Source organism: Trachurus japonicus, chromosome 10 (assembly GCF_045865225.1).
Source record: "Trachurus japonicus isolate A0001 chromosome 10, Traja_1.0".
NCBI classification, from domain to species: Eukaryota; Metazoa; Chordata; class Actinopteri; order Carangiformes; family Carangidae; genus Trachurus; species Trachurus japonicus.
This window is the reverse complement of record NC_140916.1, coordinates 26,808,333-26,820,538: the sequence shown is the minus strand read 5'-3', so window position 1 is coordinate 26,820,538 and position 12,206 is coordinate 26,808,333. Positions and strand designations below refer to the sequence as shown.

At 44.7% G+C, this 12,206-nt stretch overlaps 1 protein-coding gene across 2 annotated transcripts in view; it reads right to left on the bottom strand.

Moving 5' to 3' along the window:
• Window positions 1-11,750, bottom strand: part of psd2 (pleckstrin and Sec7 domain containing 2) — a 37,294-nt gene extending 25,544 nt beyond the window's left edge. For both annotated transcript variants that reach the window (XM_085788474.1, XM_085788475.1), the window contains exons 1-3: window positions 11,632-11,750; window positions 2,570-3,152; window positions 678-1,448 (exon numbers count right to left, since the gene is read on the bottom strand). In XM_085788474.1, coding sequence (XP_085644600.1) covers window positions 678-1,448; window positions 2,570-3,069 — 1,271 coding nt within the window. In that variant the 5' untranslated portion in view covers window positions 3,070-3,152; window positions 11,632-11,750. The remainder of the gene's footprint in view (window positions 1-677; window positions 1,449-2,569; window positions 3,153-11,631) is intronic.
• Window positions 11,751-12,206: the final 456 nt, after the last annotated feature.

The window sequence follows — 12,206 nt, the reverse complement described above, 5'->3', positions numbered from 1 at the left end:
AGCAGCAGGACAGACTGTCATCAGTCACCGTATCATTTATTCACATAACAAATATGCCACAGCAGTTTAAAAAAAGCACAGTCACATCTCAGACTGTGTGTGCGTCATGTTTATTCTATACTTACAGCAAAAAAGCTTGAAACACAGTCTGGATGTATTTAGGTGAACATTAAAGATTAAAGATCTCAACCACGTCATCTTTCATATGAAAATAAGCCGATGTGCTTCTGTAAGAGTGAAAATTTTGCATGACAAATTGTCTGGATGATGTTCATTGGAGGACATAATAGAATTATCTGATACAGAAAAACCTGACTAATTGCTTCGTGCTGATGGTTTGAAAAGAAGAAAATGAAAAGTGTGACATGACTCACAGTATTAAAAGTAGCTCATGGTACAAAGGGCCCAAACCCCCTGTTGTCACATGACTTTTATTCATAACAACACCAGGAGCAAATTGTGTTATTTTGACCTCTTCAGGCTCTAGTCGGGAATTGGTTGGTGTTAAATTGGAAAGGCTGCTGCGAGAGACAAACACAATGATTGCACAGCCTCTAACCTCCAACTAATCAAACCTGGACATACAGAATAAAGCACCAAGTTCAGACATAATGCGTCATTAAAAACCTAAATGTGCTGTAGAGGCTGAAACAACATGAAATGAGCTTCATCCTTACCTGACAGAGTTGATCATGGATCCACAACCCTCCATGGCTCCGTGGGTGTCTGCGTGGTATCCATTAGGGATGGCCCAGCGTCCTGGTTGGCTCAGCACAAACTCTGACCGGCTCCCTGGTATGGTGGTCCTCAGTGGGCTTCCTCCCGCTGCGGCCACAGCTCCCGCTCCACGAAGAGCGCTCTCCCCAGCCTTCAGATCCCCTCCTGGGGCGTCCGGTCCAGCCTCGGCCCCCTCTTGCTCCTGAACAGTCGCCAGCTCCAGCTCCAGAGGTTCAGGACCCTGTAACAGCGCCCTCTGTTGGATGAGCGGCGTCAGTGGCGCCTCGAAGCTGACGCAGCTGTCCGTCTCGTCTGTGAGCGACAGGACGTCCAGAGAGTCCAGGCTGCTGTAGCAGGTCCCGCCCCGCAGCAGGGCCGACTCCACGATGCGCTCGAACGTGGAGCTGAAGCCGTCTTTGTTGTCCACCCTACCTTTCTCCCTCTCCGCCTCATCCTCCTCCTCATCCTCCTCATCGTCCTCCTCTTGAACTCCCACCTGCTCAACGATCTGCTCGAACGCCGAACTGAAACTGTCCTGGTTTTCTCTCCCGTCTTCCTCCTTCTGGACCTCTTCCTCTTCTTCCTCTACCTCCGTGTCAGCCTGTTCTACAGTCGTCTCAAAGTTAGAGCTGAAAGCGTCCAAGTGTGTATGGATCGCCCCTCCGTCCCCTCCCTCGTCCTCCTCACCAGCTTCCTCCTCGTATTCATTCCCACCTATACCATTTGCCAGTCTGTTTCAACAGGAAGAAAAGGAAAGTGTGAAATCATCTTTAGCATATGACTACAACATATGGCAGCTGCTTTGTTGAGACTGGCGCTCATATAGAGGAGATATTCATTGCTGAAATAATTTTTCATATATTCAGGACGGACACAATGGGCAAATATTTCAGCTTGAACGGCCGCACTGACAATTGAAGCCAGATGAAAGATGAAAAAGCATTGTCCAATTTGCTACTTTGTGAATAGCTGGAAGCTCACGTCCCTTCCACTATTTCATCCTCTTTCATTTAAGAGGATATGAATCTATTGTAGTTCTCTGAGTTCACCACTGATGGACAGAAAAAAAACCAACAATTACTTTTATCAATGACTGATGTAAAACAGCTTCATTTACATATGTGTCAATGTATTTTTGTATCATTGTGTTAATGTATTTCTGTGAAAATAAAAAAGAATCAATAGGCCATTCATGTTATCATATATTCATATCTAAATTTAGCAAACCACTAATCAGCAGACATGTTTTAGTACCCTCCCCGCCCCAAAAAAAGAAGAAAGAAACAAAACCCACACACACAGACACAATTTTCTGTCTATTTGATGCGGTTAGAAAATTGGTCACTGGGTCTTCCAACTCTTTTAAAATTAGAGCATTTTTGCTCTGTGTTTGTTTTCCTCTCAGCTCATTTGTTGCAGCTTTTTGCCCATTCATTTTGTCAAATGTGGGTGAAGCACATTAGACTAATTATGTACCAGAGAACCACACGGAGGAAAAAAATACACCATTAAACACATTCAGCAAGGAAAAGTGGGCATCTATTGTGATATCAGTGAGAAACCATCAACACAGTCAGTATGAAAAGTAGAAGCCTAAAGGAAGCTGTGTGTATTCATCATGGGTGTGGGCATCAATTATTTTGTCCAAATAAAAGCCGATAAACTGTTGATTAACAGCTCATATGATGCTCATGTGTAACAATCTGCGGGGTAAAAGAGTCTTTGTGGTTTTACATTTGATATCAGGCTTTGACACCTAAAGGTCAAAAGCTGGAGTCACAAGATTTCCACACACTAACGGCCACATGTGTTTTGACAGCGTGCCACAGTAAAGATGAATTAGTGAACTAACCTCCCAGCTTGTTGAGGATGAGCTGTCTCCTCTGTAGATGCTCGCATCTCTTCATTTTCCTTCTCCTCCTCTTCCTCTTTCATCTCCTCCACCTCTAGTGTTGCCTCCTCCCCCGTTGAGCTCACCTCCACTTTTACACAGCCTTCCCCCCTCGTGCCTCCCATCTCTCCCTCCACCCCTCCATCTGTCTGTTTACCCTCCTCTGCCCCGCCATCTACCCTCTCCTCTTTCAACTCGTGATCCCCCCTTGCATCCTTTACTTCTGCCCTCCCCTCCCCTTGCCCCTGCGTCTCCCCCTGAGCCTCTTCGTCTCCCTCTCTGATCTCCTCCTGTTGTTTGCCCTCCTCTGCGTCGTCCACCGCGCCGGCCCCCTGCTTCTCCTGCTCTGCCTGGCTGTGGCTGTCTGTGGGTGGGTCGGTGGTGCTGCTGCTGGTTGCGTTGGGCTCCACTGGGTTCTCAGGTGGGGTGGGAGAGGGCAGAGCCTGCCCCTCCTGGGTCATGGTGCTCTTCACTGAGGGGGGAGACTGTCCACTCTAGCCAGAGATGAGGGCCAGACCTTCAGACCAGCAGCTGGGAGGACCCTCTGCACTGAGAAAGAGACCGAGACATGGAGGAGGGAGAAAAAAAATTAGCATGAAATGAAGACAAAGCACCTGGTTAAGATGAGAAGGAGGAGAAGCAACGTTATTAAACGACTACATTAACTATGGCAGACACTGATACAGTCATTTGATTATTTCTAGTCCTAATTCGTGAGTCACAGGGGTCACCTTCAACAAAGGCACAGCTGTGTATAGGTGTGTACTACAGTGTGTTTCTAGGTGTGTATGTGTGTGTTACAGAGACAGAGAGATGCGAATGTCTGGAACACTTTGTCCTCAGCACCAGATGATCCCAAAACACCTCTGAAAGGAGGGCAGGAAAAGGTAGAGATGGTAGAGAGCAGAGGAATAGAGAGACACAGGCAGGCAGGCAGGCAGAGATTTGTTTAATAAAGCCCAACAGATTCCTGTCAGAATGATCCTGCTAACTCATCCGCTCTCTGTCTGTGTGGAGATTTCACAGCTGAATAACTAACTATCTGTTTGCAGCTCTGCTGTGACTGTGCTTTGTGTAAATGTAAGACAGTAACCAGCGGTCTGAGCATGTATCCTAATAGTCTACTGTGACTCTCACTTACACTGCTGCCTGAGAAGCCCGACCCCCGTACACTACAGTGGGTCTTCCTCTACCCTTGCTGAAGCTCAAGGGCAAATGTTAATGAGGAGCTCTTAATTATGGTTCTGCAGAGCCACTTTGATGAAAATTCATATTTCATCTTTTTCTGAAAAATAAGATTTTTCTAGTGAAGATAAAATAATCTTTCTTTACATAGAGTCTGAAAAGCTGTGTGAAGAATTTGACATGTGTGAAATGTATTTTTATATTGTCAGAAGATCCACAAACAGTTTTGATGAATGATTAATCAAAGTCTTTCTCAAGCAAAAACAGTGAAATATTGATTTGTTCCAGTCTAATATGAGGATTTTCTCCTTTTGTATCACTGTAAATTGAATGTTTGGGTGTTGGGCTGTTGGTCGAACAAAGAATTAAAAACTGTGATTGGCAATTTCAGTATTTTTCTAATAATCATTAACAAATGACACATTAATTGATAATTCATTGGTTTAGATTATACAGTTTAGATATGTTTTGATAATGAGAGGATATGTATCACTATCATAAAGATATGTTAAGGATAAATGGCACAGTATGTGGCTGATTGATTGAAAGTAAAAACAGCAGCTGTCAAAAAAAGACATATCAGCACAATCCCCATCAGCGGCTGCTGAGCTGCTTTTGATCCAGTCACACAATCTTCAAGGTCAAGAATGGACTTTTAATCTCATCTTTTAAGAACAACATGATTGAAAAGTCTTTATTCTGTTCAGAGAATTGGCACCAAGTCGATGGCAAAACTCTGAAAACACAGTGGTGCTTGTTTTTCTACAGTAGAAGAGGTCGATGCCGTCGGTCCTGGACATGTGACCCACAAAACTCATCATGCGCCTCGAACCAATTCTAGTTCGCAACCTCTAACTAACACTTTGGATGACATATAATCATGATAGAAATATTACTGGAAGCTTATTAACAACCATTTTGGATTGTAACCCATCTTTATTATTACATAAACAATATCCTTTGGTGTGATGAAAGTGAACCTGGTCCAATGTCGGGACACAGTTCCAACTGTTGATTATGAGAAACACATTTGTACATGTAGATGTGGCATTATTTAAGTTAATTTTAATACCATCCGTTAAGCTAAAAAGAAATTGGTAGCAGATCTCTGTGCTGCTGCGTTGAGGTTTGTGTTTTGGACTCTGTCTTTGTTGCAGAGTGCAGCCAGGAAGCAGCTCTGTCTGCTGGATCCAGACTGCGTCCTCAGACACACCAGATCTCTGCTCTGCTGAATCATCCGCAGCGGGGGGACTCTGCACAACTGCAGTAAAATATTTACTGGGATTCAAGGGTTTTTCTGATGGTATGCAGATGCAGGTAAGGATCTAGTTAGTCTGAAATTAACATTTTCAAATCCTGCCAACAAGCTGTGCACTTTCTCAGGGGGAATCTGGAGAATTTCTGCAGCATTTAGATATCAGTGTAGGAAAGAAGAAATAACTAGATCATGTCGAGGAGAGGAAAGATTTGTGGCAGGATAGGATGTGAGCCAAATTTGTATCTATGATGTTGCAAGTGCTTTGGCTGAGCCCCTGAGCAGGAGGACACCACAGGCCCACTAAATGTTTCATCAGAGCTGCAAAAGGATGATGCAAATTATGCAGAACTCAAAAAGTCAGACAAATTGCCTCCTTATTTCAAGCTTGTCTCCTCATTACAGTGCATCTTTCGCTGTTTTCAGTTTTCTGTTGTCACCCAGATGCAATGGTATTGTTGAGATCTCGGTATCCGTACCCACCGCCGCCGTACCCATGGGAGAATGATACTGTTGAAGCCAACAACAACAACAAACGACAAGAATAAGGCAGCAAACACCTTGGCTGAAAAAGAAACTGTCTTCAGTTCAGTCACAGTTCTTCACACACCGAAATACAAGTTTTTAAAAAATACGGCACAACACCAGCGCTTCCAGTGCGTCTAATCCTCCTCACTGTGACTGCTGTTCAAAGTGTGATCATCTCAAAAGAAGCTCTGACTGATCCCTCAATAAATTCTCTCTGAATACAGGAGCTGTGATTGGCTGGCTCTGGGAATCGCTGCCTTTATCTACCGGTCTCTGGGTATTTTGTTTTGGTGTTTTCCATCTGCACAAACATCAGTCATATGGCACCACACAAAACAGATCACACATGATTTATGAACCGCATGACGACACACAAAGAAAGGCGCGATTCTGAAACTGGTAATAAATCTGAATTATGTTTATGCATGAATCATCCAGTCATTAGGATGAGCTCAAATAATCCTTAAGTCAGGTACTGAATATGTGAAGCACATTTCCACCTGAGTCTATGGCAGCTTGTATTCACGCACATGTTCTAGTCGAATGCAAACCAGCATGATTTGCATCCATTTATGCAATTACACAAAGATGCATTTGCACATATTATCACACAGGCAAATGCACTCACACACAAACACAAGAACAAAACAGTGACACATCTCCATAAATGGAAACAGCGCACAGTTATGAAACCAGACACGAAAAGTGGGAATTCTCTCTCTCGCTCTCCCTCTCTCTGTCTCCAGTGTCCTGTTTTTCTCCCACTCTTTCCTCTTCATCTGTTCTACATTATGTTTTCTGCTATCTCACAGTCTAACTCTGCTCCCTCTTCTTCCTTCTCAGCCTCTCGTTGTGCACAAACTGAAGCAAATGGGTCTTAGCCCGCAGAAAAAAAGACGACTGAAGCACCGTGTGTTGTGGAGAAAGAGCAGATGTGATCAGACACCCCACATGGATGGATGGAGAAAACACAGCCACTGATAGAGACTGTGTGTGTGTGTGTGTGTGTTGCATGTGTGTGGGGGTGTGTGAGGTGTTTGTGTGAGTCTTTGTGTCCACGTGTATACAATGGCTATCAGGAGAGATTTATTGCATTCTACTTTTGTCAGCTGAACACTGAGGCTCTTAAGCCTTATCAATTTCCTTTAATTGAAATCAGACCATCTGCCAATCATGTGAGCAACACGCACGCACACACGCACACACACACACATACACACCCAGACACACACACACATCAGGCCCACCCTGGCATATAACCACCAATCCAGTGAGGACGACGTTGGATAAAAGGCCAAGTCTCCATTAAATGTCTCTTCTCTGTCGCTTGTGCCTTTTATATCTGTCTTTATCTTTCTGCCTGTCTCTCTCTCTCTCTCTAACTCAGACACACACAAACACACACATCCACTGCAAAAGACACACACTATGGTGTAATTTATTGATCCCGAAGACACAGAGCCGCAGTCCACTGGGAGTCTCCAGCGATAAGCCTGACTGGTCTCTATAGGCCGCAGAGATGCCGGAGAAACACAACAGAGGTAATCAGACTGAGAGCTTCAAAAACAGGGGAAAACACTTCTTCAGGTCTTACCGGAGTAGCCAGCTGCTTCACATCAGTATGATTCAGCTCCAAATTATGTGACTTGAAGTATTAAATGCTGCCAAACAAGTTACTTTGCTATGTCAGACTGTTAAATTGTTACTTCAGCAATTTAGAGGCCAAGATATCCTGACTTCTTGTCCCTGGTGGGCTTCAAAAACGCTGGCTCCGACATTTCCCTTAATAAAACCGATGTTGTATATTCATTCGGGAGATAATATCGTGCAGCCAAGTTGGAAATAGACGTTCACATCAGCATCCTAGATGGAATTCTGAGTCGGACAGATGAGGAATGTCCGACAGCTGTGTCTCTGTCACTGCGTTTAGCTCATTTCAAGAAGGCTGCTTCTCAGTTAGTTTGTTTCTGGTTTCACAACCCGCTCCAAATACTCAACACATCAGACGAAGCTATAATTCAGACCATTAACAGGATATGAGAGCATAACTAGACTTGGGTGATATGTTGGAATAATGTGACATGATTATATTTAAATGACGCAGTCAGTCCAACAACCTTGCTGCGCATTTATATTTGCTCAGGTGTGTTTGAGCTTGGCACACACAAGCAGTGAGGGTTTCCCTATGGCATTTACATCAAAAGCAATCATCATAGCACTGCTTGTTGTAACAAAGAATACAAAATCAACCTACTTGGGATTATTTTGTTTGTAAACCAGAAGCAATCTGCAAGCCATGGGACCTAATGAAGCAGCCTCTGCAAACATGTAGGCTAGTGCCAACAAAAGATTCTAACACGACTAGGCTAATTTGCACAAACGTTTGGGAGCACACCATCCATTCTCAATAAATAACATCATCGAGTTTGCAATCTATCCAACTACAGTACTGGAATCGCAAAAGCTACAATTCTTTTGATGAAAGGTAAACTGCGTCACAACAGGCCGTAAATGAAGCATTATGATGCTACAGAGACACCCTGTAAAATCATGTTATCCAGATGTAAAGGAACATGGATCAGAAAAAAACACATCATCATCTGTTTACTCTCTTTTTTTGGAGTAAAACTGCAGCAAAAAAATGACCAGTCCAACTTAAATATGTAAAAAATAATCACAAAATGTTTTTGCATATTATGGTTTATCCCTAATCCTGCTCAGTACAGTCCCCTAAACTACCACTGGACCAGCTCCACTTCACCAGTCCACCACTCAGCAGCATCAGATCTGCCTGCCAGATTAAAGCTTTCATAGCGTCAGTGTCTCCAGTCTGTAGTTTCTACCGTCCAGTGCCTCATGTCAACATCAGGGTTATTTTCTCAGACAGCTCCTCCAGAACCACAGCAGACGTTATACAGCTGTTTTCAGGGGCTGAATCATAGGCTACTCCCAATGAAAACTGACCTCCATGTGTAAAAATCAGTGGCGTTTTGTGTTACACATTTAATACATCAAATAATAACAACTGTATGCTTTGTGCCTCTAAGCAGGGCACTTAACGCCTGTCCTGCACCGTGGCCAGATGTTGTTGGCAGTGGCTGAATGGAAGATGGTGCAGTGGAGAGGATTACCCAGGATTCCCTGAGAGTTTAACAAATGACAGAGCTACACAGCGGGGAAGAAAATCAGGTTGCAGGTTTTCTGAAACAATATGATATTACTTGCAATACTGCAATATGAAGTGATGAAATTACAGCCTTAACATTATATTAAAGAAATTCATGTTCAGCTTAATCTCTATCTATCTATCTATCTATCTATCTATCTATCTATCTATCTATCTATCTATCTATCTATCTATCTATCTATCTATCTATCTATGTGTATATCTGTCAGGTGAACACACTCCACTGCCTGCAGATGCTTGTGTTAGGCATCACTGCAACATCTTTCACTGGGTTTATGGTAAGTGGTGGAACAGGAGCCAATTGACCACTTTTAACTTGTCTGACCTCATTACGTTTGTAGAGCTGCTCGCATTCATATTAAAGAGAAACATTTGTGCAGCTCTTTTGTTTGCGCTGACTGCCACCGTGAGAGTTTCTTACTGAAAGGCACTGCCACAGCATTCAAAAGTGGTGTGAAGGACACTGGGTTGGTGCTTCACCGCAGTCGTTGACATGGAGTTGATTACCTCATCTTCTGAGATTATTACGTACCCTAATTGATTGATTTATTCCTGAATTTTTGGACCATTTCATTAGAAAATGCAGAGCAAAGACAGGAGGAGCTGAGACACGGACATGAAACACATACATATGCTTCAAAGCCCGACGACCAGCAGGACAGCACTCTAAATAATTTTCATAAAGAGCTAATTAGTAATCAAGATTCATTTATGGAGCAATCAGCTGAACACTGATGGATGATAATCAAATCTGCATACTAAAGACACAGAAGAAAAACCCTCATCTCCTTGTCCCTCCTCCACTCCCCTGTCTGTCACCAACACACTGCAGTCTCATACTATAAATGACCTACTGACCCTCTTCATAATATGCAGGCTGGGCGCAGGACTTGCACTGCAGTCACACACACACACACACACATAGATGCACACACAGTGCAGTGCAGATATGGAGTCACCTTTCAAAAATGCTGTTGTGTTACAAGCACATGCAGACAGAGGAAGAGGAATCATTTCCTGGTCGTTAGCCTGGGACAGGAAAGCAGGGAAACACTGGAAGGAGTCCAGGGTGTTTTCCTATAGCCCAGCCTGCTGGCCTATACAAGTCACACCAGCATGGCCACAGAGCCTGCGACTGGCCACACCAGCCCACTGGAGCGTAACAGTCAGCCAGCGCCACCAAATCACCCCAATATGTCACTTCTGTGATGTCAAGGTCAACCGTCCACTCTCATGCTGTCACTCTGAACGCTTACATCTAAATACATGCCATGATTTATCTTGTTTTGGGCTATTTCCCTGGGGACTTTCATTTTGTCATGCGAAGTCAGACAAACATAACATACACATCCTGCCATCTGAAGGATTTTTATATCTGCATGTTATATTCGATTTGAATAATACAATTTACATGTTTTATATTGAAGTAACATATTTCATCAACAAAATTTGATTGTGCTGAATGAGTTTTATTGAATTTTTATAAACGCATCGTCCTAAGCGGTTGCAACGCTGTCGCTCCAGATCAGCAACAGAGCTCATGAGGTCACTTCAGATATGGAAAAAGAGAGAGTGAACCGGAGAGATAGTTTGGTGCGGAGCTGTTGCTGCTGGTGTGTCTGCACATCTGACACCTTGAGTTCAACTTGATTATATTGTAGGAGACTTCTTGCACTTTTGCCCGGGAGAGCCCACACTTGTATTGGGGGGGATGAATTACAATGGATCTAGACCAGACATGTAAATGTCTATAATTAAGATAATAACGACTTTGCTTGCAGGATAAAAAATAAGCTGCTATCAAACACCTGTTTTAAAGAAGCCACCCACATCCTGAAGGAGCAAAGTCTGTGCCCGGCAGTCTGCTGAGAAATCACTCTCCCTCTGTAGGACAGTTGTATAGGGGCCTGGACTGTGTGTGTGGTAAAGCACACTGGGTTTACAGGCTGAGTGTTCTTTAAGGTGGTATTATCAGTCAGTGTGACGTTTACAGCATTATTTCAGCTTTCAAATGTGCACAAAACCACCTTAAAAGGTCTCTCAATACACTTAGAAAGACATAAACAAACAGTAGATAGACAAGGCTCATTGTCTGTGTGTGTGTGTGTGTGTGTGTGTGTGTGTGTGTGTGTGTGTGTGTGTGTGTGTGTGTGTGTGTGTGTGTGTGTGTGTGTGTGTTAGAGAGTGAAAGAGAGAGAACGAGAGAGACTGAGAGAGGAGGTGGGGGGAGAGAGTGAGGGAGCACAGCGCGAGACAGCCATGTTCTCCCAGCCTCCTCGAGCCAGTAACCATGACAACAGGATGGCTGGGAGACACGGTTCGAGCTCGATTGAGGCCGGTGTCTTTCTTTTCCTCCAAAATAGACCTTGGTCGCATTTCAAGACCGACTTGTCCTCCCAAAAGCGGAAGGGAACCGCTTTTCTCTTCCACTTCTCAGGGGACAGCGAGATTGAAAACACACACACACACACACACACACACACACACACACACACACACACACATACATACACACACACACACACACATACACACACGCACATACATACACACACACCTCCATAAAATCCCACGGCCCGCACGGTGCCTATCTCCCAGCCTATATTAGCTGTAGACGCGGCTGTCTGCGGCTGCAGGCTGCAGGCTGTGCGCGGTTTTGGTGACAGATTAGACAGAAAAACAGGACGTGAGACCTGAACGCAGCCAACAAGAGAAACGCTTCTTGGTCTGGTCCCGATAATAAACTAAAACACATGATATCTAATCACGGGCTTCGTGTTGTTTGCCGGTTAAATAGCCGTTCACACAGCCCTCTCTGTGTCTGAAACAGTTTACTAAACGAAGCTAACGCAGCGTTTCTCCACTCACCGGTGAAAGGCGTCCAGTCTCTGCTCCTCTCTTCCCCCTCACTCCTCACATCCACACCGGGGAACAAGCTCTGACAGACGGGCTCTTTTCTCTGGACGTCCTTCCAGCTGCCCCCCCTCTCTCCCTCTCTCCCCCTCTCTCTCTCACCGGCATGCGCGTGCGACTGTTTTCCGCCGCTCGTGTTATAGTCTCGCGCCTCCGCAGGATGGTCGGGGCACGCGGGAGGTCCAGGCGGCGGAGCACGGTGACTGAGCGGACTGATGAATGGAGGGATGATGAACGGAGGCGTCCTCCCCGTCTCCTCCTCTCCGTGGAGCCGCCGTGTGTGTGTGTGTATGTGTGTGTAATTGTAATTCCGCCGCTCGGACCGGAGCGCCGTCACTCTCCCGTGGTTAGCGCGATGTGAGCGGGGCGACGTGTCTCCAGGGCCTGTTGATATCAGACAGTGAACTGTAGCACCAGCACTCCTCCTCCTCCTCCTCTTTGACCACTGGTGATATAACTGCACAGAGTGTCATTAAAACCACTTCAACTTTATCAGTGGAGCTGGAGCAGACTGAGCTGTGGGGAGGTTC